At 40.3% G+C, this 25,075-nt stretch overlaps 1 protein-coding gene across 4 annotated transcripts in view; it reads left to right on the forward strand.

Moving 5' to 3' along the window:
* Positions 1-25,075, forward strand: part of LOC140727656 (uncharacterized) — a 124,516-nt gene that overhangs the window by 30,760 nt on the left and 68,681 nt on the right. For 2 of the 4 annotated variants that reach the window (XR_012098890.1, XR_012098891.1), the window contains 2 exons: positions 1,508-1,675; positions 5,468-10,204. The exons of 1 other annotated variant lie outside the window; for it this stretch is intronic. Coding sequence is in view for 1 of the 3 variants with exons in the window: in XM_073045279.1 (XP_072901380.1) it covers positions 1,508-1,675 (168 nt within the window). In the remaining 2 variants the exon portion in view is untranslated. Of the gene's footprint in view, positions 1-1,507; positions 1,676-5,467; positions 10,205-25,075 lie in introns of those variants that run through there. One more of the 4 variants, XM_073045279.1, reaches the window with a different exon arrangement.

The following is a 25,075-nucleotide window of genomic DNA, read 5'->3' on the forward strand; positions in this document are numbered from 1 at the left end:
AGGGGGTGAGTAGTTTCAAATTCGTCGGTATACACAGCACAGAAGATCTCATCTGGACTGTACATGCCATCTGTGCCACAACAGCACCTCTTTCACTAAGACGGCTGAAGAAGTTCGGCATGAGTTCCCAGATCCTCGGGACTTTCTACAGGGACACCATCAAGAGCATCCTGGCTGGCTGTGTCACCGCCCGGTACGGGAACTGTACCACCCTCAATCGCAGGGCACTTCTGAGAGTGGTGCTGACAGCCCAGTGCATCTGTGGATGTGAACTTCCCACTATTCAGAACATTTACAGCAGCAAGTGTGTAAAAAGGGCCCAGAGGATCACCAGGGACTCCAGCTGCCCCAACCACAAACCCTTTCAGCTGCTACCGTCTGGCAAATGATTCCACAGCATTAAGGCCAGGACCAACAGGCTCCAAGACAGCTTCTTTCACCAGGCCATCAGACTTATTAATACACATTGATCTGATTGCATACCTGACTGTACATTGTATCTGACCGTGTATCTGATTGCATGAGAAAGTGTTATGAATCAGGATCAAAATCATGTTTAATATCATTGCCATATGTCGTGAAATTTGTTGTTTTTGCAGCAGCAGTGTAATACAGTACATAATAGCAGATAAAAATGTGAATTACAGTAAGCATATATATATATATTAAATACTTAAATCAAATAAGTAGTGCAAAAATATATTTTAATAAGTATTGAGGTACTGTTCATGGGTTCAATGTCCATTCAAAAATCGGATGGCAGAGGGGAAGAAGCTGTTCCTGAATCATTGGGTGTGTGCCTTCAGGTACCTCCTTTTTTTATTTATTCACTTATAGGATGTGGGCATCGCCAACTAAGCCAGCATTTATTGCCCATCTCTAGTTGCCCTTGAGTAGGTGGTGATGAGCTGCCTTCTTGAACCGCTGCAGTCTCTAAGGTGTAGGTACACCCACTGTGCTGTTAGGGAGGGAATTCCATGAACTTGGCCCAGCAATTACGAAGGAACGGCGATATGTTTCCAAGTCAGGATGGTGCGTGACTTGGAGGAGGATTTCCAAGCGGTAGTGTCCCTGGGTATCTGCTGTTCTTGCCCTTCTAGATGGTAGTGGTCATGAGTCTGGAAGATGCTGCCTTAGGAACTTTGGTGTGTTCATTTTTAAGGGTCTCCAGCACCCAGGGCATGCCCTTTTCATTGTTACCATCAGGTAGGAGATACAGAAGCCTGAAGGCACACACTCAGTGATTCAGGAACAGCTTCTTTCCCTTTGCCATCCAAGTCCTAATTGGACATTGAACCCATGAACACTACCGCACTTTTTAAATATATATTGTTTCTGTTTTGCGCGATTTTTAATCTATTCAATGTACATATACTGTAATTGATTTACTTATTTATTTAATTTTACTTTTTTTTTCTCCTAGATTATGTATTGCATTGAATTGCTGCTGCTAAGTTAACACATTTCACAACACATGCCAGTGATAATAAACCTGATTCTGTTGCAGTGCATCTTGTAGACAGTACACACTACTGCAACTGTCCATCGATGGCGGAGGGATTGGATGGTTGTGGAAGGGATACCAATCCTTGCATTGGCTTGTGTCAAGCTTCTTGAGTGTTGATGGAGCTGCACTCATCCAGGCGAGTGGTGGACTGGCTTTGGGGAGTCAGAGGTGAGTTACACACTAGATTCCTAGCCTTTAACTGCTCTGGTAGCCATGGTGTTTATATGGCTAGACCAGTTTAGTTTCAAATCGATTGTAGCCCCCAAGATGTTGATGGTGATGCCACTGAATGTCAAGCGATGATGGTTAGAGCCTCTCTTGTTGGAGATGATCATTGCCTGGCACTTGTGTGGCTCGAATGTTACTTGCCACTTGTCATCCCAAGGCTGGATATTGTCCCGGTCCTTCTGCATTTGGATATGAACTGCTTCACTATCTGAGGAGTCACTAATAGTACAGAACATTGTGCAGTCATCTGCAAACATCCCCACTTCTGACCTTATGACGGAGGAAAGGTCATTGACGAAGCCGCTGAAGACGGTTGGTCCTAGGATACTTCCCTAAGGAACTCCCACAGTGATGTCCTGAGGATGAGATAATTGACCTCCAACCGCCACAACCACCTTTGTGACAGGTCTGATTCCAACCAGCAGAGGGTTTTCCATCTAATTCCCATTGACTCCATTTTAGCTAGGGACCTTGATGCCATACTCAGTTAAATGCTGCCTTGATGTTGTGGGCTATCACTCTCACCTCTAGTATTTATCCCTTTGGTCCATGTTTGGACCAAGGAGATGATGAGGTCAGGAGCTGAGTGGCTTTGCCGGAACCCAAACTGGGCGTCCGTAAGCAGGTTATTTCCGAGTAGGTGAGCATGACCCCTTCCACAACTTTGCTGATGATTGAGAGGGTAATTGGCTGGGTTGGACTTGTCCTGTTTCTTGTGTACAGGACATACCTGGGCAATTTTTCACATTGCCCGGTAGATGCTGGTGTTGTAACTGTACTGGAACAGCTTGGCTAGTGGTGTGGCAGGTTCTGGAGCACAAGTCTTCAAGACTATTGCCAGGATTTTGACTGGGCCCAGAACATTTGCAGTATCCAGTGCTTTCAGCCACTTCGGGATATCACATGGAGTGTATCGGACTGATCGCATACTGACATCTGGGATGCTGGGGACTTCTGGAGGAGGCCAAGCTGGATCATCCTCTTGGCACTTCTGACTGAAGATTGTTGCAAATGCCTCAGCCTTCTCTTTTGCACTGGTGTGCTGGGCTCCTCTATCATTGAGGATGTGGAGCCTCCTCTGCCAGCGAGTTGTTTGATTGTCCACCACCATTCACAGCTCGATGTGGCAGGACTACAGAGCTTAGATCTGATCCGTTGGTTGTAGGACCTCTTAGCTCTGTCTGCTTCTTGCTGCTTATGGTGTTTGGCATGCAAGTAGTCCTGTATTATGGCTTCACCAGGTGATGCGTCACATTGAGGTATGCCTGGTGTTGTTCTCAGTATTCCTTCCTGCATTCTTCATTGAACCTTCCTGATGGTAACAATGAAAACAAGGCATGTCCTGGGTGGTGGGGGTCCTTAATGATGGACGTCACCTTTTTGAGGCACCATTTTTTGAAGGTGTCCTGGATACTTCAGAGGTTGGTGCCTGTGATGGATATGACTAAGTTTACACCTCTCTGCAGCTTATTTCAATCCTGTGCAGTACCACCTCCGACCACCCCGACCCTTCACCATCCCAGATGATGATGCAACCAGTTAGAATGCTCTCCACGATACATCTGTAAAAACTTGCGAGTGTCTTTGGTTACATACCAAAGTTCCTCAAACTCCTAATGAAATTTACCACTGTCATGCCTTCTTTGTAGCTGCATTGATATGTTAGGTCCAGGATAAATCCTCAGAGATATTGACTCCCAAGAACTTGAAATTGCTCACTCTTTTCACTTCTGATCCCTCTATAAAGACTGGTCTGTTTTCCCTCGCCTTACCGTTTCTGAAATCCACAATCATTTCTTTGTTCTTACTGATGTTGAGTGCAAGGTTGTTGCTGCAATATCACTCAACTAGCTGAAATATCTCACCCCTGTACACCCTCTTGTCACCATCTGAAATCCTGCCAGCAACAATGTATCATCTGCAAATTTATATATGACATTTGAGCTGTGTCTAGCTACAAAGGCATGGGTGTAGAAAGAGACTTATCAAAATCAGATCAGTCATTTTCACATTTCCGTCCAAGTTAACCCTATTTAAGTGCAACATTAGCTGTTGTGACTTTTTTCATTTTCCGAGCCTCTCTGAGTTGGAAGAGAAAGAAAAACTAACAGATGATGATTTTCAAGTATACTGTGCCCACCTGGGTGAGAGATTTTAGAATCCCTGCTCGATCCAAGTTCCAGACTGGGTTATAAATTCATTCCTAGACACTTGTAATGAAGAATTATTAACAATAATGGAGGATGAACTGATCTCACTACAAAATACTTCGAGCTGAAGCCGAGGTTCAAAATATCATATCAACTTCTGGTTGCAGGAAGAAATCTCTAAATGCTACCCTGCACAGTGTGAAAAGGCCAAGGTCTTCTTTATTACCTTTCCAACATCATGCTTAGTGGAACATGGTTTCAATGCAGTCATCCAACTTGTTTCAAAGCAATGAAACAGACTGCAAATCACTGAATGAGGGGATCTGAGATTCTTCTGAGTGACATTCAGCCCGACGTTGAGATGCTGATCTCTCTGCACCAAGCCCACCCATCTCACTGAAAGGTGAAAAGGCAAGGGAGCAGTGAATTATTGACAAAAATTGCTTTTACTGTAATTAAACAAAGAGATAATTTTATTTGTAGCTTTAAATAGATTTGGGTAAGCTTTGCAATTATTTGTCACTGCTTTGAATTTTGCAGTTCCTATTTCACTGTGCATTTTAACTCAAGATTCTTTATAGTTTTTATGGAATGGCTGAAAAGGGAGACGTGGGCACTGGGGATGTGGTCTGGGAGCCAAGGGACAGTAACCCAAAATAGTTTGGGAAGCTCTGATGTATATAGCATACATATACACGGAAGCCGCCAGGGATTTGCTGAGATGTGAAAGAATGTGCAGTCCGTATCCTTGTGTCACTCATGCAGGTGAGGCCTGTGGCTGGACTGGAGATCGAAGCCTTCTTTGATTTTGGCTAAAGAGGGCTGGACCTTACCTGGGTTGCTGCTGTGTGTTTCTTCTTCTTTTGTGGTTTTCTGAATATTCACTTCTAATCCCAACTAATGATCGCCAACACTACCCTGTTCTTCCTTCGTCTGCAATCCTCCCTCTATTCAGCAGCTTCACATGCCCTTCCAGATCCTGACTTTATGGAACTAGGTTTAGCTTGATGTAGACTTAGTATCTCTCCTATTAGTGCCCTAAACTTAGATGTGGAAGCATCAACAAAGCTGATTACAGTTCAGCCATCCTCAGTGGGCATGAATGTGTCTTTTGATACATGTGAACAATGTTAGGTATCAATGGTGCTTATGGAATTTCATCCCAGTAGCTTCCTTAAGAAAATTGTTTTTATCATAGAAAATGTTCTTACTCCCACAAATACACTCCAAAATGTGCATTTTCCCATGTTTTACAGTGATCTTTACAAACTCTGCGTTCTCTCCACCATTCCTGTACATTTTTTGTTTATGTATAGATTTTCATATACTGTACAATAACAGTAACATTAAATTCTGAGACAGTGTAATGATACAACCTGCAACTTTTTGGTTGGTATCATGTTTAATTTTAGTTTTAATTTTTCAAATTATTTTAACAAAAACATTAGCAGCGGTTCAGGAAAATAAAATAGCTACATTTCTCATCATGTTTGTTACTCAGCCTGATTTAGAACCCATAAATAGCTCTTTTTCCAGTTTCATCTTTTCCAGTGACGAGACTGTGCTTCCCTTCCTTTATTAGGATGACCTCCAGGAAATAAAGCAGGACCACGACTTCCTCGGCATGTCAAAGATTTTGCACTTGTGGTATTCCTCCCCCCACCATACAGTCTCTGCATTTGGTGGTTTGTGGTAATAATTTTGTTTGAACCTCTGTCTCACATCCTTCTTTGTTCCTTTGATAATAAACATGGAGATATGTTATTGATTATGTCACAGATTTCTCTGTGACAGATGTGCTTTCTGTGGGAGTTAGTTCGTATGCTTTGAAACACACAGTTTTAATTATAAAACATCTTGCCAAATAACCCCAAATTCATTTTCTGTGAAATATGCTTTCCTTTGTAATGTTCCTCATCTGCCATCCCCACCCCCAATTGCCAGAAATAGGACTGCCACCCATCTAACTTACAGTTTGCAGAGGAATAATGATTCGTCTTGCTCCTCCATGACCATCTACCCAGTGGAGAGAGGGGATTGGCAGCCAGTGTGCCAGTGAAGGGGATAATTTTGGAAACTACAGTCACTGAGCAGATATAAGTATGGAGTAAATGATCAGTGTGATGCTTTCACAACTTGTTTACACATTTCCATTGGGTGAATAGGGTTGGGTATTCCGCAGTAAGCATTTTGTTTACAAAGACTGTAATGACCACCAGCGTCAGAGCTGTAGTATGATATTGCTTGAAAGGGTGCTATTCGAATCCAGTGAGCTTGAGCCAAATCTTTAGCAAAGCTATCTAATTAGTTTTATTCCACTATGCTTCCTCCATAACTTCAGAATCAGGCTTATTATCACAGACATGCATATGCCATGAAATCTGTTGTTTTGTGGCAGCAGTATAGTGCAACACATAAAAATAAAACTGTAAGTTACAATAAAAACTATAACAAGGTAAATAAGTAACGCATGAAGAGAGCAAGTGGTGAGGTAGGGTTCATGGATTCAGAAATCTGATAAAAAGGCTGTGCCTGAAATGTTGAGTATTTGGCCTCAGGCTCCTCTATGATGGCAGTAATAAGAAGAGGGCGTGTTCTGGATGGCAAGCGTCCTTACCGATGGAAGCCATCTTCTTGAGGAATCGCCTTTTGAAGATGACCTCAATAGTGCGGAGGCTTCATAAATTCTTCCAATTTCCATTTGAAGTTATTATCAAATCTGTTTCCTTCGCCCGTGAAGATCATTATAATTCACTCTGCAATCTTTTCTCGCACGTCGTCTCTGGTCCTTTTGCCATTACATTAAATGGTTAGCACCCATTCTGCTGCTGAATAGTTTCTTATTTACTTTATCAAAACCTTCCTGACTTTTCACACTGCAATCAAAATCTTCCCTTTACCTTTATATACCTTATTGTTGTCAATCAGGAAAATTGATTCATGATTATCTCGGTAGAGTAATGATCTGAACAGCATACACTTTTCGACCTCCATGCAGCTTTCGTCTTTGTTACCATTCTGGTAAGTGTCTTTGCATTCAGTTCTTTAGTTATATTTCTCAGTTTGAGTCTCAACATGAATCCAATACACTGCCAGGGGCTTCAACAATGCTTTAAAGGTTTCATGTAACTTCTTGTTTTCTAGATTGCATAATTTTAAGGTGAGAGGGGGAAGATTTAAAGGGAACTGAGAGGGACGATTTTCCACACAGAGGATAGTGGATGTATGAAACAAGCTGCCAGAGGAAGTGATACACACGCATACAATTACAAAATTTAAAAGGCATTTGGACACGTGAATGACAGGAAAGTTTATGAGGGACTTGCGCCAAATTAAGGAAAATGGGACTAACTCAGATAGGCACATTGGTTAAATTCACCCAAAGGCCTGTTTCTGTGCTGCATAACTCTAACCCTGAGGGTAGAACTGTATCATTTGATTTATAATCTCTTTTCACTCTTCCCAACAATTTTCATACCTTTACACATTTCTGCTAACTTTCATTCACTTTGTGTTCAACAATATCGTAAGTTTATTAATGTCTTCTTGAGGTCTGTTGCTACCCCTTTCTCCATCATTTGATATCTGAGTTTTGTTTTCAGCTATGGAATTTGAAATGATACAAGTACAGATCATAAACAGAATCAAGAAATATCCACTAATTGGAGATATCACTCCCAATTTTTATCCTACCTGAAAAATGAATGTTAACCACCTTTTCAAGCACATAAAGTCATAGAAAACAGGGGTAATTCATTTGGCTCCTGGTACTTGCACTACCGTTTGATAAGTTCATGGCTAATTTGTAACCTCAGTGTAACCTTCTTGTACTAACCTTATATTTCTTTGTTTCTCTTAATATCCAAAAAAAACCATATCAATCTCTGCTTTGGATATATTCAGCAATTGTACGATCTTATGGGTAAATACAAGAGAGATTGAATATACTGGAAATCTGGATCAATGCACACACACAAAACGCTGGAGGAACTCAGTGAGTCTGTTATGTTTTGTAACGAATAAACATTAAACTAAATCAAAGAGAGACACGGGAGTCCAGGAATGCAAGTCTAACTTTGTGTTTACTTTAAGCGAGGTGCGCACACATCACGTGGTTGCATTATGACGTATGCAGTTCACATATTTATACATATAACTCGGAATGAATTATTTAAACGAACAAGAATGCTTAATCAACCACTGTATGTATACAAGATTACTCAAATTTTACTTAAATATTTAATATACAACAGAGTCAGACTCAAAACATCGCCTGTTTGTTTTCCCTCTGAGTTGAGTTCATCTAGCAACTTGTATGTATGTTCATCTCATAGATAGGAAATTTCAAAGATTTTCTACCCTCTGGGTGGAAAAAAATCTTTGCATTTGAGTCCTAAATGGTTGATTCCTTATTTTGATGCTGTGACACATGATTCTAGAAGTTGCAGCAAGAAAAATTATCATATATGCATCTTACCTTGTTAAGCCCGTAAGAATTTGTCATGTTTTGACGAGATCAATTCTCGTTCTTCTAAATTATTTTGTAGGCCCAGTCAGTATGTTGTCTCCTTATAATGTTCTCCCCATTTCTGGGAATCAATCTGAAATTTCTTTTATTAGGTCTTCAATTTTGTACTTGCACAATCTCTGCCTCTTTAATCCCATGGGTTTTAATTTTATGAATGAAATTTAGCGGTTGTGAAATTACTATTCAGAAGTACAATGGAAGGGAAATTTAAAGATTTAAGCATGGAAAATATTATACTTATTGGACATCCACACATTGAAAAATTGGTCATACTAACTCAGATCAGAGACTGAATATGAAATCGACTTGCTTTTTATGGTTTGGTGCCATGCCACATAATTGTGAGCCATCTGCTGAGAATAACCAATTAATTACAGGTGCATTTATGCTAAGATATTCAGTTAATGTCATGTGAATAAGTTAATGTAGTAGTGAGGATGTTGTCAGATTTAATAGCAACAATTGTGCAATTTTGAAGCAGTTGCTGTTGTAATATTGGGCTACATAGCAGCAATTTTGTTGACAATATTTTTGTCATGAACTCCTGTTAAAAATTGTGTGCAAGGATGTTGGGTTCATCAAATAACCTGCTGAATTTTGCTCCTAATTTTAAATACAATGATTGCATTTTAAACTACTTCAGGCAAGGGTACAAACCCACTGTTTGGGAAGAACCCAAGGCCTTTATGTGAAGAGTGAAGAGTTTACAAGCTATTAAAACACACAACAGGGGAAAAGTACATATGTATAATAATATTTTTGTGAGTATGTAATTTTTAGTTACACTTTGTGGTTCAAACATTGTACCCGTCAAAGTTTTGATTGTTGAGAAAAATGTTGACACTTATATAATCAATGTTTTGCAGAGTGTAATTACAAATTAATTACTGCTCCCTTTGAATCTAGTACAGTTTAATCAACTTATTTCTCTTATACATTACTCACAACATTTAGAAACCCTCTTTAATATATAAAATAATTCCACTAGCTCGTGGTTCTAGTTATCAATTGTGTCACTAAGTGAAGTTAGAAACTTTATTTAAGAATTTAAGAGTAGCGCTTTTATAATGATTGTTCAAAAATATGCTCAGAGTTTCACAATTCCTTTTTCTGAACCCTAGCTTTATTTGACTATGTTTTACATATCTCTATCTCTGGAAGCATTTACATTGACATTCAAATAAAACTATGTGCCACATTATGGCTCACACCCCCCCCAAATATGCAAACATAAACGACTGACAGACACAAGTTCAGAATCTTGCCTACAAGAATAGGGACTATAGGAATCTGCTAAATGTTAGAGCACTTTTATGGTGATAGTCCAATAAATAAAAACTACAAGAATTGAACATGTGTTTGAAACAGATTTAATGTAAATGCCAATAAGTAAAAGATAAAACATAAAATGAGAAAAAGACATGATACCCACCTGATTCAATTGACAAAACCTACATAATTTCCACCAACATGCGATGTGCTCTGCTTATTTAATTTCCAGTGCAAGCATTTCACAAATCTGTGGCCTTTATGAGATTAATTAAGGGAAGCTCCAAAATATTTGTCTAATGCATATCAATTATTTTAAAACCTTAGCATAAAGTGCCTCTTGTTTGTCCAGTGATGTCCAGTTTCAAAGCTGGTAATAAAATTTCAGATCATCCAGTGATTATGTGCTTGTACCTGTAATCTAACCAAATACCAACACTGCGAATTTCAGAATATGTATCAGGTTTAATATCACTGGCAAATGTCATGGAATTTGTTGTTTTGTGGCAGCAGTATGTAGCAGTACACTATAATAAAGCTATAAATTACAATAAGTATATATAAAAATAAATTAAGTAGTGCAAAAGAGAGAAAATATGAGTAAGTGTTCATGGGTTCATTATCCATTCAGAAATCTGATGGGGAACAGAACAAGTTGTTCCTGAAATGTTGAGTGTGTGTCTTCAGGCTCCTGTACCTCCTCCATGATGGTAGCAATAAGAAGAGGGCATGTCCTGGGTGATTGGGGGGGAGGGGGGTCCTTAATGAAGGGTGCTACCTTTTTGAGGCATCACCTTTTGGAGGTGTTCTAGATGCTGGGGAAGCTGGTGCCCATAATGGAACTGGCTGAGCTTAAAACTTTCTGCAGCTTTTTTCAATCCTGCACAGTGGCCTTTACATACCAGACAGCGATGCAACCAGTTAGAATGCTCTACGCAGTACAGCTGCAGAAATTTGTGAGTGTCTTTGGTAACACACCAATTCTCTTCAAACTCCAAATGTAATGTAGCTGCTGTCATGCTTTCTTTTAATTGCATCGATATGTTGGGTCCAGGATAGATCCTCAGAGATGTTGACACCCAGGAACTTGAAACTACTCACTCTTTCTAATTCTGATACCTCAACGAGGTGCATGCCTTGACTTCCCCATCCTATAATCAATCCCTTGGTCTTACTGACGTTGAGTACAAGGCTGTTGCTGCAACACCACACAACCAGCTGATCAATCTCACCCCTGTATGCCTGTTTGTCGCCATCCGAAATTCTGCCAACAATAATTGTGTCCTCAGCAAACTTATAGATGGTGTTCCGAGCCACACAGTCATGGGTATAGAGGGAAGAGAGCAGTGGGCTGGAGATAAAAACAAAGTTGGTGCCAGCAAAAATGACCATGAATATATTGCCCTGCCTTAAAAGCTAATTAATTAATACCTTCTAGGAAGAAATTGCAGAAATGTGACTCCAGTTATGAATGTCTGAACTCGAAAGTAGGAGGAGGAGTGAGCCACTAACCCTCAAATCTGTTTTACCATTTTATCAGATCTTGATGAACTGCACATTCCAAAACCTTTCACTCCCTTGCTCATGAAGTATCTACCTCTGCCTTAAAAATCCAACAGTCTTGGAAATCCCTCCTTTTAACAAGAAGTTTCAAGGAATCATGGTGTTCTGTGAGAAAAATGTCTCTGTTTTTGACCTCTCCAATTTTTTTTTAAGCAATGGCCCTTAGTTCAAGATTCTACAACAAGGGAAAGCATCCTATCTACATCCACTATGTCAAAAGCCCTCAATATCTTAAAAGTTTCACACTTTCCTCATAAGACAACCACTTCAATCCTGTGTCAATGCAGTAAATCTTCTCTGAACTGTTTCCTGTGCATTAACAGCCTCCTTTAAGTAAGGAGATCATTCCTATACCCAGTACTTAAGATGTTTATTCCTAATGCCCTATATAACTGGAGGTTTATATTTAAGTTTTATACGGTGTGGTATCACCAAACAGATTAAAAAAGAAAATACATGCAATAACACAGACGTTTTTGCGTTATCATTAGCATATACTGAAGTAGTTTAGCTCCAATAAGTACTTATTGGAGAGTAGTTAATGTTGTTATATAAAAACTTGCATGTGGTAGTCCCTCCACAGACAGCAAAATGACATTTGCTTACTGTATTACTGACACAGAAGAAGCCAATTTGGCCTGTTGAGCCCATGCTGTTCCCAGCGGTGCAACCTCATCAGTTCCATTCTGAATTCCCTGTAACCCTGCAACATATTCTCTCTCACATATCCATCAGTTCACCTTTCTGACTCTTTTGTCATGTGCCTACACTAAAGGGAAATATGTAGTATCCACTTAACCTTTGAGATGTGGAAGGAAAGAGGAGAGCCGTGGAGAAACATGCATAGTCATAGAGAAGATGAGCAAACTCCACACAGATACAGTGGTGTCATTTTAATAGTTTTAAAATATTCAGACACATTAAAAATATGACAGCTTTGACAAATAGCTATACTACTGATAGAGAGTCCTGTTTCTGACAAGGTTTAGTAGGGAAAACGTGTACCTAACTGGTTTCTGTTACCTCTGGAAACTTAGAAATGCAGGTTTGGATTCTAATCAATGGTTTCCAATGTAAAAGTTCAGCGCACCCTCGGGTTTGATTTCCAGATCTGTTATTATTCTTTGACAATGCTTGCTCCTGGGATCTCAGTGTTGATGCTGCAGGTGTGTCTAAAGGAGCCACGTGATCCAGGAGGTGTTCTGGACTGAAGAGTCGTTGCTCGTATTTCTCTGGTGGGTGACTGGGCCCATGTCCTGAAGCTGGCAGCACCGACAGTGGTTTTCATTTTCCACCACTTCTTGGGGCCCATGAGTAGAGAAGAGTATGTAGTAGATGCTTCACTGCAAAATGGACTTCTGAAGGACGCCTCAGTCAACCCTTATGCATCATTTAGCCGATTAATGCACTCATTTGAATGATCCCATTGCTAACAAGAGAATAGTGGACACATAGCCTGGCCTCTTGGTTAGATCTTGGCTGAGAGATAGTTGTACCATAAAACCCAATCTCCATGATTATTCTTTAAATAGATATGTTATGCCCACTTGAGAGATGGACTGAAAAATCTCCCTCTGGATGGAACTCATGTTTCTTAAGTATTGCTGGAACCAATCACCTTCTATTGCAGAGATGTAATATCCCTGGTTTAAGACTATGCTTTATTGTATTAATGCAGTTATGCTGTTGGGTATTTGATCTTATGTAGATTTTGTCAATATGCATCGTGTTCCTTTAATTATATTGTACGATGGAATATTACTCTTTTTTAGCTGTTTAAAATAATAATTCAGTTGATTAAGTTAGGCTTATTGTAACAGACAATGGGATTTGCCTTGTTTATATTAACAAGGAGCATTCTAGAGAGTTTGGGGGTAGCCACTTTCTGGAGAGAGTGCAGGTGTTTTGGAGGAAGAAGGAGGAAAAGGAAAATAGAAATGGATAACAAACACAGCAGAAGAACATGAATCCTCACGCAAACTTTGGTCTCACAGAGAATGGGCAGATAAATTTTAATTAGCTAGTTATCACACAACCTTAGAGAAAGTTTGTGATACCTCGTCCTTGAATATTCACTTATGCTTCACCTGGACTGTTTTCAGGCAGAATTGTTTGGTACCGTGAATAAATTAAGTGAAGCAAACCAGATTGATTACACAACAATGAGCTCCAACAATTATGTACACACTAGAGGCTAATTAATATATATGTGACATGGGCCCTTTACTTCATTTTGTTTGTTACAGTTTAAAATATTTTGTCAATACAACTTTAATCTAAGCCTATTCTGGTGTGAGTTAAATTATTGCTTCCTGGTGAACAGTAAATTTGCACGTGTGTCAGTATTCATATATGCAACAGTCATAGTTTCCCTTAAAGGAACATTCAACCTTTTATGTGCTGCGTTTACCCGAATCATCTTTACCTTAGACGTGTTTTCTTTTTGAAAATGGCCTTCTCATCATTATTCCCCATGCATTGTTGCAGCTAGGATGAGATCACAGTAATAGCTAACTTGTTACGAGCCTAAGGCGGGACGGTTGCAGATATAAAAGTCCCCTCAGTGATTGAAGGCTGGCACAGAAGTAACAAGGAAACAATAGCATATGGTTCTTGGGAAATGATGTGCAAGCAGTACTTTATGAAAATGTGTCCCTGCCGATTAAGAACCTCCAGTTTGTATTGTTGATGTTAGAGTCTGTATTTAGTAATTTAAGATGGTGCCTACATGAGAGATTCAAATATTATTGATTAATGCATAAAATAAACCTACCACTATTAACATATAATGATTTGTCCATAGAGTTAGCTAAAATGATGAGTTGAAGTGACTTTCTAACAGCTTATTTCTGAAGATCATTGAAATCCAGCAAAATAAATTATTTAAACTGCTATGTATAGTCTAATTTGATAAATAATCTTACTGTCTTGTGCAGTTTAATTTGTTTTACTAGTACTTCTTTATAATCAATGTCCTACAATTGCTAACAGCTTACATGCATAGGATGACATCATGTCCTGATTTCATTTGAATATGTACATCTTAAATTCATTGGATAAATAGTTCAATTTATCACCGGATGAAGTTGAACAGTTTTTGGGTGAATGAAGCTACCCCATGATCCCTCTCGCTGCCCCATTCTAACCAATTTTTACAGAAGCACCATTGACAGTATCCTGACTAGCTGCTCCACCGTCTAGTGTGGGAATTGCAATGCATCTGACCGCAAGACCCTACAAAGGATTGCGTGGACTGTTGAGAGGATGATCTGAGTCTCTTTTCCATTCATTCAAGATCGCTATCAGAATTGTTGCATGTGCAGGGCCCTAAGCACTGTCAACAATCCCTCCCACCTGTCCCACAATCTCTTTGACTACCTACCATCAGGCAGGAGGCAATGTAGTTTCAGGGCAAGTACTCTTAGGATGGAAACAGCTTCCTCCCTAGGCTGTAAGAATACTGAACTTCCTGCCACCACCCAGGTCTCATCACTTATGAAACATCAGTAACGTTGTACTGCGATGGTACTGGGTTTGCTGAACGCAACGTTGAAAACTCAGATGAAGACCTTAAGCCCATAAGTACTCTCACTAAAGGGAAATTGTACTGTAACTATCCAGTCTTCAAGGACGAGTTCATTTCCCTATTTATTTTCCACAATGCATTTAGTTGCCAATACCCACTATTTGAACAGTGTGTTCTCTCTCCCCACCAAGGAGAAGGTACTTCCAGCTAACAAAGCAGTTTAAAATACAGTTCATTTATTTTCAGTGATACAGTTTAAATCCAAACAACACTCTTAAAACACATTTAAAGCTCACAGAGGATTTTCATCATAAACCTTTACAAATTACAAACCATTTCTAACACATAACTCATTTCTAGAACACAAAGTATCTCTAAAACACAAAGCACAAGGGATTCCCAGATCACAGGTACTATTCCGATAAACTAAAAAGACATAGCAATGGTGCAGATGAACAAATCTTCCATCACAGAAACTAAATCCAGAAGAATGGATTCTGGATTCCAGTTCACCCCATTTTTCTTTCATAGCTTCTTGATGTTCTTTAGCCCATTCCTCGAAGCCTGAACTGCTCTCTACAATTATACTGTTTCTACCACTTGGGTGACTTCACATATACATGATATTACCTCAGAAAACCTTTTTACACAAAAGATTTTAAAGATTTTTAGAGAGACAGTTCCACAATTAATGCTGTGAAGCTAACTTCATATGTACATAAAACTTCCAACATTATTAGATGAGTTATTGATATGCTAAGTGATTGTTTTCATCTGGTCTGCAAACTTCTTTGAACAAAACAACATACAGTAGCTTCTCTGTTTTGAAACAAGCCAAATTAAATAACCCATCGTCTTATACTGCACTCTCAAGTAATAAATAAACCAGGCGCAGTGACCAACATCTTGCTTTCCACAGACAGAGAGTATGCTATTTACAGAGCTTGTTTGCAAAGCTATGTTTTAAACTGCAGGCTGATTACTGTTTTTCATTTACATTTTGAGAACTGAAGACTGACTCCCATTTACAAAGTATGACCACAGGTTAAATAAAGCAGTTTTAAATGGAAGTTTACTTAGAACTGCTTTTATCTTACAAGTGGCAGCTGCTGTGTTTGGAAAGTGAGCTCAGTAAAACATGAGAATATCCATCACAGTACCATTTAACTTTTGACTTCTGTCATGAATGCACCTTATGCTAAATGTCAATCTTCCGGAAAATATCTCATTATTTGTTAATTTAGTTGGGGTAGTATTACTTTATGTGTGGTGTGTGATTTATAGGTACTGTGTTGTGCATCTTGGTCTGGTGGAATGTTGAAGGAACCAGTTAATGGTGTTAAAGACACAGGAACAATTCCGAAGTGCAAGAACAGAAAAAGTTATGATAGTTGATTAAGAACTGAAACAGTTCTATATTTCATCTTGCAGTCCCAAAAATTCCACTCAGTGGTGAACTTTTTCAAATTTCCATTATACTTTCCAAAACTGTGATTTCATTGCTTCTCAGGGTAAACTTTTATGACTTGTGCCTTTTTATGTTACTTTGGCACATAAAACTGGGAACACTTGCCTTGAGTCACTTGTCAGAAGTAGCTGCCTACTTGTGCTGCTGAAATGTAATTTTTCATCAAGCTCAATTTAGTGGAAATAATTTACAATTAATACTGCAATATTGCAGTCATGGCATGTTTTATGGCTCTTAGAGCATAAAGTATAGAACAGTGGATGAAGATTCTTAGGACAGGATTTACAAGCATTTAGAAAAGCATAATCTTATTTGAGATAGTAAGAGTGGCCTGATAGAATTCTTTGAGGCTCTGAAAAGCACATTGATGTAGGTAGAGCAGTAGATATGGTGTAGAGCATTTGATAATGTTCTCCATGGTGACCTCATGCAGCAAGTCATGAGGCATAGATTCATAGAACATTTGCTGCATGATTCAGAATTGTCTTGTCCATGGAATGCTCAGTGTGGTAGTAGTGGGATGTAACCTGCCTGTAGGTCAGTGACTCATGGCGCTCTGCACAGATTGGTTCTGGGCCCCTGCTCTTTTACAGATGACAAAAAGGTTGGATGTATTTTAGAAGGTTGTCATTGGTTACAACAAGATATAGACATGATGCAGAGTTGGCTGGAGAAGTTGCAGATGGAATTCATTTGGAAAGTGTGAAAAGTTCAAAGTAAAATTTACAATCACAGTATGTACCTATTGCCACAGACAACTGAGATTCTTTTTCTGTGGTCATACTTAGCAAATCTATAGAACAGAAACTATAAGTATAAGGAAACTGTAAACAAACTGTGCAAATGTAGATATAAATGCATAGCAATAAATAACGAGCATGAAATAACAATATAACAGAGTCCTTAAATGAGAGTAACTGTCCCCTTTTGTTTGACCACCTGATGACTGAGGGGTAGTAACTGTTATTGAATCTGGTGGTGCGAGTCCTAAAGCACTTGTACCTTCTTTGGTGAGTGGAGTAAAGGAAAACCCCAAGGCATTCTTCAAGTATGTGAAGAACAATAGGTTGACAGAAGTGAAGATAGGACTGATTAGAGGTAAAGGTGGGAAGTTGTGCCTGGAGTCTGTGGAAGTGAACAAGGTCCTCAATGAATACTTCTCTTCGGTATTCACCAATGAGAGGGAACTTGATGACGGAGAGGGCAATATGAGTGAGGTTGATGTTCTGGAGCATGTTGATATTAAGGGAGAAGAGGTGTTGGAGTTATCAAAATCCCCGGAGTCTGACAGAATATTCCCCAGGCTGCTCCACAAGGCGAGGGAAGAGATTGCTGAGCCTCTGGCTAGGATCTTTATGTCCTCATTGTCCACAGGAATGGTACCGGAGGACTGGAGGGAGACGAATGTTTCCCCTTGTTCAAAAAGGTAGTAAGGATAATCCAGGTAATTATAGACCAGTGAGCCTTACATCTGTGGTGTGAAAGCTGTTGGAAAAGATACTTAGTGATAGAATCTATGGGCATTTAGAGAATCATGGTCTGATCAGGGACAGTCAGCATGGCTTTGTGAAGGGCAGATCGTGTTTAACAAGCCTGATGGAGTTCTTTGAGGAGGTGACCAAGCATATAGATGAGGATAGTGCAGTGGATGTGATCTACATGGATTTTAGTAAGGCATTTGACAAGGTTCCACACGGTAGGCTTATTCAGAAAGTCAGAAGGCATGGGATCCAGGGAAGTTTGGCCAGGTGGATTCAGAATTGGCTTGCCTGCAGAAAGCAGAGGGTCATGGTGGAGGAAGTACATTTGGATTGGAGGGTTGTGACTAGTGGTGTCCCACAAGGATCAGTTCTGGGACGTCTACTTTTCGTGATTTTTATTAACGACCTGGATATGGGGGTAGAAGGGTGGGTTGGCAAGTTTGCAGATGACACAAAAGTTGGTGGTGGTGTGGATAGTGTTGAGGATTTTTGAAGATTACAGAGAGACATTGATAGGATGCAGAAGTGGGCTGAAGTGGCAGATGGAGTTCAACCCGGAGAAGTGTGAGGTGGTACACTTTGAAAGGACAAACTCCAAGGCAGAGTACAATGTAAATGGCAGGATACTTGGTAGTGTGGAGAAGCAGAGGGATCTGGGGGTACATGTCCACAGATCCCTGAAAGTTGCATCACAGGTAGATAGGGTAGTTAAGAAAGCTTATGGAGTGTTAGCTTTCATAAGTCGAGGGATAGAGTCTAAGAGTCGCGGGGTAATGATGCAATTCTATAAAACTCTGGATAGGCCACACTTGGAGTACTGTGTCCAGTTCTGATCGCCTCACTATAGGAGGGATGTGGAAGCATTGGAAAGGGTACAGAGGAGATTTACCAGGATGCTGCCTGGTTTAGAGAGTATGCATTATGATCAGAGATTAAGGGAGCTAGGGCTTTACTCTCTGGAGAGAAGGAGGATGAGAGGAGACATGATAGAGGTATACAAAATATTAAGAGGAATAGATGGAGTGGACAGTCAGTGCTTCTTCCCCAGGACACCACTGCTCAATACAAGAGGATATGGCTTTAAGGTAAGGGGAGGGAAGTTCAAGGTGGATATTAGAGGAAGGTTTTTCACTCAGAGAGTGGTTGGTGCGTGGAATGCACCGCCTGAGTCAGTGGTGGAGGCAGATACACTAGTGAAATTTAAGAGACTACAAGACAGGTATATGGAGGAATTTAAGGTGGAGGGTTATATGGGAGGCAGGATTTAAGGGTTGGCACAACATTGTGGGCCAAAGGGCCTGTACTGTGCTGTATTGTTCTAAGTTCTACCTGATGGCTAATTTATTCATATTTTGGTAACTTATTCTACCTAGCCTTTTTAAAAGATTATTATGAACTCAAGACATTCTGCAGTTGTTAGAAATCCAGAGTAACAGACACAAAAATGCTGAAGAAACACAGCAGGTCAGGCAGTATCTATGGAGAGGAATAAAGAGCCAATGTTTTCAAAGCTCATAAAGCTCAAAATTCAAAGTAAAATTTATTTTCAGAGTACATACATGTCACCACATACAACCCCGAGAATCTTTTTCTGTGGGCATACTTTGCAAATCTGTAGAACAGTAGGAATTGTAAACTGTAAACATCAGGAACTATTAACTGTAAACAAACAGCAAATGTAGATATAAATAAATGACAGTAAATAATGAGTATAAAATAACAATATAACAGAGCCTTTAAATAAGTGTAGCTATCCCTTTTTGTTCAATAGTTGATGGGTAGTAACTGTTCTTGAACCTGGTGGTGCAAGTCCTGATGTTCCTGTACCTTCTACCTGGTGGGAGCAGCGAGAGAAGAGCAGGGCCTGGGTGGTGAGGATCCTTGATGATGGATGTTGCTTTTCTACAGCAACGTTTCATGTAGTTCTTCTCAAAGGTTGGGAGGGTTGTATCCTGGGCCAAATCCATGACCTTTTGTTGGATTTTCCACTCAGAGACATTGGTGTTCCCACATCAGGCTGTAATGCAGCCAGTCCACACACTTTCCACCACACATCTATAGAAGTTTGCCACGGTTTACAATGACATGCCATGCCTCCGCAGGCTCCTGAGGAAGCAGAAGCACTGTTGTGCTTTCTTCACAGTAATATTTATATAATGGGTTCAGGACACGTCCTCCAAGATAGTGACACCCAGAAATTTAAAGTTACTTAGCTTCTCCACCTCTGATCCTCCGATGATTACTGGCTCATGGACTTCTGGTTTGCATCTCCTGAAGTCTACAATCAGTCCCTTGATCTTATTGACATTAAGTGAGAGGTTGCTGTTACCATTCAGCCAAGTTTCAATCTCCCTCCTGTATGTTGATTCATAACCACCTTTGATACAGCCCACAACAGTGGTGTCATTAGCAAACTTGTGTATGGTGTTGGAGCTGTACTTAGCCACACAGTCATAGGTGTAAACCGAGTAGAACAGGGGGCTAGGTACCTTCAGTGCTCCTATGCTGATGGAGATTATGGAAGGAGATGTTTTTGCCAATTCAAACTGTCTGGGTTCTACAAGTGAGGAACTCCAGGATCCAATTGCACAAGGAGTTATTGACAGCCAGGTCCTGGAGTTTACTGATCAGTTTTGAGGGGATGATGATGTTAAATGCTGGGCTGTAATTGAGAAACAGCATCCTGATGTATGCATCTTTATTGTCCCGATCTTTCAGGCTTGTGTGAAGAGCCAACAAGATATCAGCTGTGGACCTGTTGGTTTGGTAGGCAGATTAGAGCAGATCCAAGTTACCGTTCAGACAGGAGTTGATATGCTTCATCACCAGCCTCTCAAAACACTTCATCAGTGTGGATGTAAATACCACTGGGCACAGTCATTTAGACAGGTTACCATGCTCTTCTTGGGCACTAGTTTGATTGAAGCCTGCTTGAAGCAGGTGGGTACTACACTGTGCCGGAGTGAGAGGTTGATAATATCTGTGAAAACACTGGCCAGTTGATCAGCACAGGTCTTCAATACTCAGCCAGGTATTTCATCTGGACCTGATGTTTTCCTTGGATTCACTATCTTGAAAACATCCCACATGTTATTTTAACATGCTGAGACCAAAGGATCATCGGGAGAACGGGGAGTGCACAATGGTTTCTCCCTGTTCTGGTTCTGTTCTGTTTTGAACTTTGAATTTTGAGGATGCTGCCTGGACTAGAGAATCTGTTTCATCAGGAAAGGTTGAATGAGCTAGGCCTTTCTTTTTGGAGTGACAGAGGTTGAGAGGTGATGAAATAGAGGTGTATAAAGTTATGAGAGGTTTAATTAGGTTGGACAGCCATCAGCTTTCTCCCAGGGCAGCAATGGCAATAGCAGAGGACATCTAATTAAGATGAATGGCAGAAAGTTTCGGGGAGTTGTCAGAGGCAGGTTTGTTACACAGTGAGTGGTGGGTGCCTGGAACACACTGCGGGGATAGTGGTAGAGGCTGATACAAGACTCTTAATTAAGCAAAATGGAGGGTTATGGAGGTTGTGTAGGAGGGGAGGATTAAATTGATCTTACAAGTGGATTTATATTGTTGGCATAACGTTGTGGGTCAAAATGTCTGTAGGGTGTTGTGGTTGTCAGTGTACTATCATGGGACAGGCAATTCAGCCCATGATATTGTGCCAATCTTGATGCCAATTTTTACTAAATCTCCTCCTCCTGTATATCATTCCCCTATCCACTTCATTCTCATGAGTAACTAAAAGCCTCTTAAATGCCACCAAGCAGCCTGATTCCACTACCACCTCGGGTGGCCCATTCCAGATACCTATATTCCCTACATAAAAAAACTTGCCCCTCATGTTGCCTATGAACTTCCCCTCTCTAACCTTGGAAGCATGCTCTCTGGCATTTGACATTTCAACCCGTGGAAAAGATTCTGAATGTATACCCTATTCATGCCAATTATTCGATCCTTTCTAACCCTAACCCAACATCCAGTATTTCCTTCGGAATGATTTTTAAAATACCTACAGAAGTTTCCTTGGGTTCTGTTTATTTGTCTCAGGAGATTTAATTGTTCTTAATATCTCTGGATGCAAAAGGATTTCAAGACATTCTAAAGAACTTTACCATCAATGAATCCTTTTCAATATGTAGTCAACATTGTAATGTTGGGCCCTATATTTAAAAATAAAAGATTATAGTATACTAATTTACATACATAACACAGTGTCATTCATCCACTGATTTAATATTAAGCCATATTAAAGAAGAGTCCTAAATTTGATTCCTGGACTGATCATTCTGCAAACTGTAAATTAAGATGGTAGTACAAATGGCTTCATTCTCCATACAATAGTGCTATGTTAACAAATTTCACATCGTATGCCTGTGATAATAAACCTAATTCTGATTCTGATTCTGAAAATAACATTCAAGGGCCTGCTGCCACTTACTCTTCAGCTCGTTCAGAGGGCTGGCGATATCTGCAGAGAAGTACTCACCTTGTGTCAGTGCCTTCAGGAGGTAAGACAAGAAAGAACATGACTGAAAAAAATAAGATTATTCCAGACAATGTTTGGATGATTCATCTCACTGACCTCTGAATGTATCCCTACCTCTAGGTAGAAGGAGTTCTTGTAATGGATATCACTTTGTCACTCGCATGCTCCATATAGAAGTGGGTTTGATTTTAAATTGTAAAGCTCTCTGTGGTGACTCATTGGTTTACTGTTGACGGCACCTAAAGAAAAGAAAAAAAATTATAAAATCCATTTTCATGAGGGAAATTTAAATCCAGTACATTTTATGCAAAATTATGGATTCAGGTGGTGTACAAAAATAAGTCACATAATAATGAATTAAATGATTATTAATGATTAATGATCATACTGAATGGCGGTGCAGGCTCGAAGGGCCAAATGGCCTACTCCTGCACCTATTTTCTATGTTTCTATATTTCTATGCATGTTATTGCAAAAGAATGTATTGAAAAACTTACAGTTGGATTTGGGTTTGTGATTTATTGCGACGAATTGGGTGTATGAATTTCAAATCAACAAGTAACTGCAGTGGTTAAATGAGCAACAGTACTGTGATATACTGCCCGCAGACCGAGTACTACTTATACAACAATGTACTGTATTTATACGGTATAGGCAATCATACAAGTGCAGCAAGGTCAGGTTAAAATTATACATGTAAGAATAGGATTCATTTAGATTTGGAGTTGTTAACATTGAAACACTGGAAAGGTTTGTACATCTATTTCTGTTTTGGCTCTTTTATCATTGCTAGTATCACAAATTTAACATTGTGTTATGTGACAGGACTAGTTTCCCTGCATCTAGATGAGTGAAACAGTTCAAACGTCTTCACATAGATGTAATGTTTATACTCTGTAAATTAAATTATCTGTTATATAATGCTACTAATACTTAAATTGACTGTTAATGTATCAGACATCATAAAAAGCTTATTTGGTTCTCCGAACGTTTGTTTTGGGGAAGGCTATTGGCAGTTCTGCTGTTCTTTCCCTCGTCTGCCCTACCCGTGACACAACAGAATGAAAGCAATGTGTTTGATTCTTTAATTCTTCTCTGAAATACCCTATCATTACCACTCAGTAGAAGGACAATTAGATACAGGCAATATATACTGGTCTTTGCAACAGCAGCCACATCCTATTAGTAAATCAAAGAACAGATTTGTACAAGGATTGACAACTCGCTGGGATTACTCTAAATCAATTGTCGTTTACAATTCATTTTGTGAATATTGTTGCAGGCACTTTGGAAGAAAAACAATAGCGACAGTAAGAAGAATATGCTTCTTTAATTTTTAACACTTTTAATTGTTAATTATAAAAACAATACAATTGGAAAAATGAGTATTAGACTTGACAGCCGATTCTGTGATGAAGTTTCCAGAAATACTGGATGAGCAATCTGATTTGAATACCCATTAACACAGGAAGAGATTCATCAACAGATGGTTATGGGAAGAAAGCAACCAAAAATTGTATGTAGTAACCAAAAATTATGTTGCTGTTTTAGTGAAGAGTGTCTCTCCTACCATCCATCATGATACAGAGCAGGGTTCCCCACCAGGGGTCCACAGACTCCTTGGTTAACGGTAACACACACAAAATGCTGGTGGAACACAGCAGGCAAGGCAGCATCTATAGGGAGAAGCACTGTCGACGTTTTGGGCCAAGACCCTTCGTCAGGACTAACCGAAAGGAAAGATAGTAAGAGATTTGAAAGTAGTGGGGGGAGGGGGAAATGCGAAATGATAGGAGAAGACCGGAGGGGGTGGGATGAAGCTAAGAGCTGGAAAGGTGATTGGCGAAAGTGATACAGAGCTGGAGAAGGGAAAGGATCATGGGACGGGAAGCCTCGGGAGAAAGAAAGGTGGGGAGCACCAGAGGGAGATGGAGAACAGGCAAACAACTAAATATGTCAGGGATGGGGTAAGAAGGGGAGGAGGGGCATTAACGGAAGTTAGCAATGTCAATGTTCATGCCATCAGGTTGGAGGCTACCCAGCCAGTATATAAGGTGTTGTTCCTCCAACCTGAGTTTGGATTCATTTTAACAATAGAGGAGGCCATGGATAGACATATCAGAATGGGAATGGGACATGGAATTAAAATGTGTGGCCATTGGGAGATCCTGCTTTTTCTGGCGGACCGAGCGTAGGTGTTCAGCGAAACGGTCTCCCAGTCTGCCTCAGGTCTCACCAATATATAAAAGGCCACACCGGGAGCACCAGACACAGTATACCACACCAGCCGACTCACAGGTGAAGTGTCGCCTCACCTGGAAGGACTGTCTGGGGCCCTGAATGGTGGTGAGGGAGGAAGTGTAAGGGCAGGTGTAGCACTTGTTCCGTTTACAAAGATAAGTGCCAGGAGGGAGATCGGTGGGAAGGGATGGGGGGGACGAGTGGACAAGGGAGTCACGTAGGGAGCGATCCCTGCGAAAAGCAGAAAGGGGGGGGAGGGAAAAATGTGTTTGGTAGTGGGATCCCGTTGGAGGTGGCGGAAGTTACGGAGAATTATACGTTGGACCTGGAGGCTGGTGGGGTGGTAGGTAAGGACAAGGGGAACCCTATCCAGAGTGGGGTGGCGGGTGGATGGGGTGAGGGCAGATGTGCAGGAAATAGGAGAGATGCGTTTGAGAGCAGAGTTGATGGTGGACGAAGGGAAGCCCCTTTGTTTAAAAAAGGAAGACATCTCCTTTGTCCTGGAATGAAAAGCCTCATCCTGAGAGCAGATGCGGCGGAGACGGAGAAATTGTGAGAAGGGGATAGCATTTTTGCAAGAGACAGGGTGGGAAGAGGAATAGTCCAGGTAGCTGTGAGAGTCTGC

This window comes from Hemitrygon akajei, chromosome 5, assembly GCF_048418815.1.
Source record: "Hemitrygon akajei chromosome 5, sHemAka1.3, whole genome shotgun sequence".
Lineage (NCBI taxonomy): Eukaryota > Metazoa > Chordata > Chondrichthyes > Myliobatiformes > Dasyatidae > Hemitrygon > Hemitrygon akajei.